Source organism: Alexandromys fortis, unplaced genomic scaffold, assembly GCF_014885135.2.
Source record: "Alexandromys fortis isolate MF-2015 unplaced genomic scaffold, M_Fortis_MF-2015_v1.1 scaffold_26, whole genome shotgun sequence".
In the NCBI taxonomy this organism is placed as follows: Eukaryota; Metazoa; Chordata; class Mammalia; order Rodentia; family Cricetidae; genus Alexandromys; species Alexandromys fortis.
This window is the reverse complement of record NW_026067894.1, coordinates 5,980,406-5,983,622: the sequence shown is the minus strand read 5'-3', so window position 1 is coordinate 5,983,622 and position 3,217 is coordinate 5,980,406. Positions and strand designations below refer to the sequence as shown.

The 3,217-nt window shown below is 52.5% G+C and overlaps 1 protein-coding gene across 8 annotated transcripts in view; it reads left to right on the top strand.

The window, feature by feature from the left end:
- Window positions 1–1,064: 1,064 nt before the first annotated feature.
- Srsf10 (serine and arginine rich splicing factor 10) overlaps window positions 1,065–3,217 on the top strand; it is an 11,822-nt gene continuing 9,669 nt past the window's right edge. The window contains exon 1 of one of the 8 annotated variants that reach the window (XM_050153648.1): window positions 1,065–1,247. In XM_050153648.1, coding sequence (XP_050009605.1) covers window positions 1,183–1,247 — 65 coding nt within the window. In that variant the 5' untranslated portion in view covers window positions 1,065–1,182. Of the gene's footprint in view, window positions 1,248–1,343; window positions 1,360–1,840; window positions 1,859–3,217 lie in introns of those variants that run through there. The other 7 variants (XM_050153641.1, XM_050153657.1, XM_050153690.1 and 4 more) reach the window with 7 other exon arrangements.

Genomic DNA, 3,217 nt, shown 5'->3' with positions numbered 1-3,217 from the left:
TGGCCAGTCAGGTCTTTCTTTCTTCCTTTTTTTTTTTTTTGTTTGTTTGTTTGTTTGTTTGTTTGAGACAAGCTTTCTCTGTACTGGAACTCACTTTGTAGACCAGGTTGGCCTCAAACTCACAGAGATCCACCTGCCTCTGCCTCCAGAGTGCTGGGATTAAGGGCAGGCTTGTTAATGTATTTTCTAGTCTAGGGAAAGTAGCTCAGTAGAAGAGTGTTTTATGTAGTTCGTGGAAGGCCCTGGGTACATTTTCTAGCAGAATCTCACAGAAAGGGGAGAGGAGACGGAAGAGGGGGGAGAGGGGAGAGTCAGTCAGTCGCTCTAAGGTGCGAACCTGTGGGGGATTTGGCTAGCATATGCAAGGTCCTAGATTGGATCCCCAGAAAGGAAGGAGGAAAGGACACCTCGCAGAGGCTTTCATAAAATTGACACGGAAAGAGAGCCTTTCCCAAGTAGGTACTTTGCAGTCGGGGTGACATGAGAACAAAGACACGGACAGCAGGGATTTGGGCCGGCTCTCATCGGGAGGGAAATGCGTGCATGGGAGACAAGGTGTGGGGCAGGAGCAAAGAGTGCGTGCACTCCGTGCAGAAAGCTCTGGAACCACAGGCCCCGCTTTCTGCACATCTCCAGCCACCCCAAGCCGAGCCCTGCAAAGAAACTGTAAGCTCCTATCAGGGATCTGACGAAAAACCAAGGCACAACCCCGACCAGAAGATTTCAGAGCGGTCTCCCCGGGTTCTGAGGCTTAAAAGCTCAGCCATGGCAGTTGAAAACATTCGCCGGCCAGTACGAGGTGGGGGGGGGGGGAGCGGGAGCTGCAGGGCAGAAAAGGGCGGGAAAATGAAGCGCTAAAGAAAGAAAGAACGGGCTGCAGGGAGGAAAGGACCTGCGCCTGGAGCCAATGACTAGGGCCGCGGCTGCGGCGCGTGCGCCAGGCCGCGCGAGATCTCGCGGGAAGAAGCCGTTGGTCCGCGCCGGTGCTGCCGCTGCTGCTGCTGCTGCTGCAGCTGCGGGGTGGTAGGTGGGACGGGGGAGGGGGAGTGGAGGCGGGAGCGAAGTCTCGCGAGAAGAGGCAGTTGCTGTAGCGGAGCCCTCTGGCTCTGGGCGAGAGTGTGAGTGGCTGGGAGCCGCCGGCGGAGCCGCGGACGGTTTGCTGAGCCCGTTAGTGCCGCCGCCATGTCCCGCTACCTGCGCCCCCCCAACACGTCTCTGTTCGTCAGGAACGTGGCGGACGACACCAGGTCTGAAGATTTACGTCGGGAATTTGGTCGTTATGGTCCAATAGTAGATGTTTATGTTCCGCTTGATTTCTACACTCGACGGCCAAGAGGATTNTGTGGCGGACGACACCAGGTGAGAGCACCGGAGCAGCGACTGCGCGGGGGAGGCCGCGGGCGCACGGCGAGCAAGCGAGCGGCGGCCGGCGCGGCGCGGGGGAGGGGCGGGGCGAAGATGGCGGGGCCCGCGCGGGGCCTAGGCCGCGCCACCGGCCTCTGCTGGCCTTGCGGGAGCGAGGGTGGGCGCCGGGCCGGGCCGCACCGCAGCGCTGCCGGCGTGCGGAGCCGCACGCTCGGGACCCTTCCTCCCCGCGTGCTCCTGGCTTGTCCAGTCTGGCGGGCCGGACGTCTGTTTCTCATTGATCCGACGTCCACGTTCCACGGGGTGCACGCCCCCTCTCCTTGGAAGGAATTTTTTGTTGTTGAAAGAGAAAAGGTTGCCAGGCGGGGCGGCCCTGGCCTGTGATCCCAGCGCTCGGGGAGGCCGAGGCGGGAGCATTGGCGCGAGTTCGAGGTCAGCTCGGGATGCGGAGGGAGCCCCTGTCCACCAAGTCGGAAAACAGAAAAAGATGCTAGTGAGAAATAACGGGATGGCGGGGGAGGGTGTTTGTAGCCTTTATCTTCCCCAGCTGGATGGAGGGTGGTTAATGGGTTAGAGATAATCGGGGAGAGACAGATTGTCGAGATTTGAGAAATTAGCAATTTTCCGGTTAAATGGAGTATCCCTCATGTTTCGCGGAAATCGCTTTGAAAACGGAATGCTGAAGAAGCCTCTCCCATAGAGCTTCATAGTTAACTTAGATAAACTGACGCGGTACTTAAGTAGACCTTGTCACTCAGAAGGTTCTAGGAGTTCGAGGCCAACCTGGTTTTCAAAAAAATAAAAGGCTTTTGTTTTCAGCGATTCCCTTGCTTTGAATTTCCCCAGAACTTTTTGGGAGAGATTTTTGTCACACGATCATACTTATGTCTATAAAGATTTTTCTCTAGAAAAACTGAGGAGTTTTGTTGTTGTTGTTGTTAGTTTTGTGGGGTTTTATTTACTCATAAAACAGAAGTGGTTAACGGCTAGAAAAATCTCCCTTTTGTCTTTTTACATATTTGCCTTAACTTTTACATAAGGTTTTAGATATTTAAGATTTTTGTTGGCTGAACTGTTGAACAGTTTTAGGATAAGCTGGGGATGATGGCTCAAGCCTGTAATTTCAGCACTTAGAGACTGAGTTCCAAGGTAACTTGGACTAGGATGAGATCCTGCCTTATAATAGGGAAATTTAGCGGGGCGCACACCTTTAATCCCAACACTTAGGAGACAGGGGCAGGCGGATCTCTGTAAATTGGTCTACAAGAGCGAGTTCCAGCGCAGGCCCCAAAGAAACCCTGTCTCGAAAAACCAAGAGAGAGAAATTTTATTTTTCGGGACAGAGTGTCTGTGTAGACCAGGCTTTCCTGGAATTCAGAGATCCGCCCGCTTCTACCTCCTGAGTGCTGGGATCAAAGGTGTGTGCCACCACCACCCGTCATGATGATTGTGTTTAAAAACACTCACAAGACCAGCCTTTTATGAACGGTGAAGACTGGATTTTTAAAATTGTGATTATTTACTCTAAGTAAAATAGTAATAGGCTTATAACCTTCTCTTCCTCAAGACAGGAGCTCAGATACAGGCTATGATCTGTCTTAGGCTGGTTTTGAACCTACTCTTTATCCTGTCTTATCCATCTCCATCCTGGTTACTGGCATAAGATACCTTTCCCAGCACCACAGAGTGCTTTCTCTCACACCCCCTTTTCCAGCTCAGACTGTAGCCCAGGCTACAGTCCTCCTACCTCAGCTTTTCCAGTGCTTGGGTTACAGGTGAGCTGCCACACTTGTTTTTTTTTTTTTTTTTTTTTTTTGTCTTTTTTTTGTTTTTTTTTTTTTTGTTTTTCGAG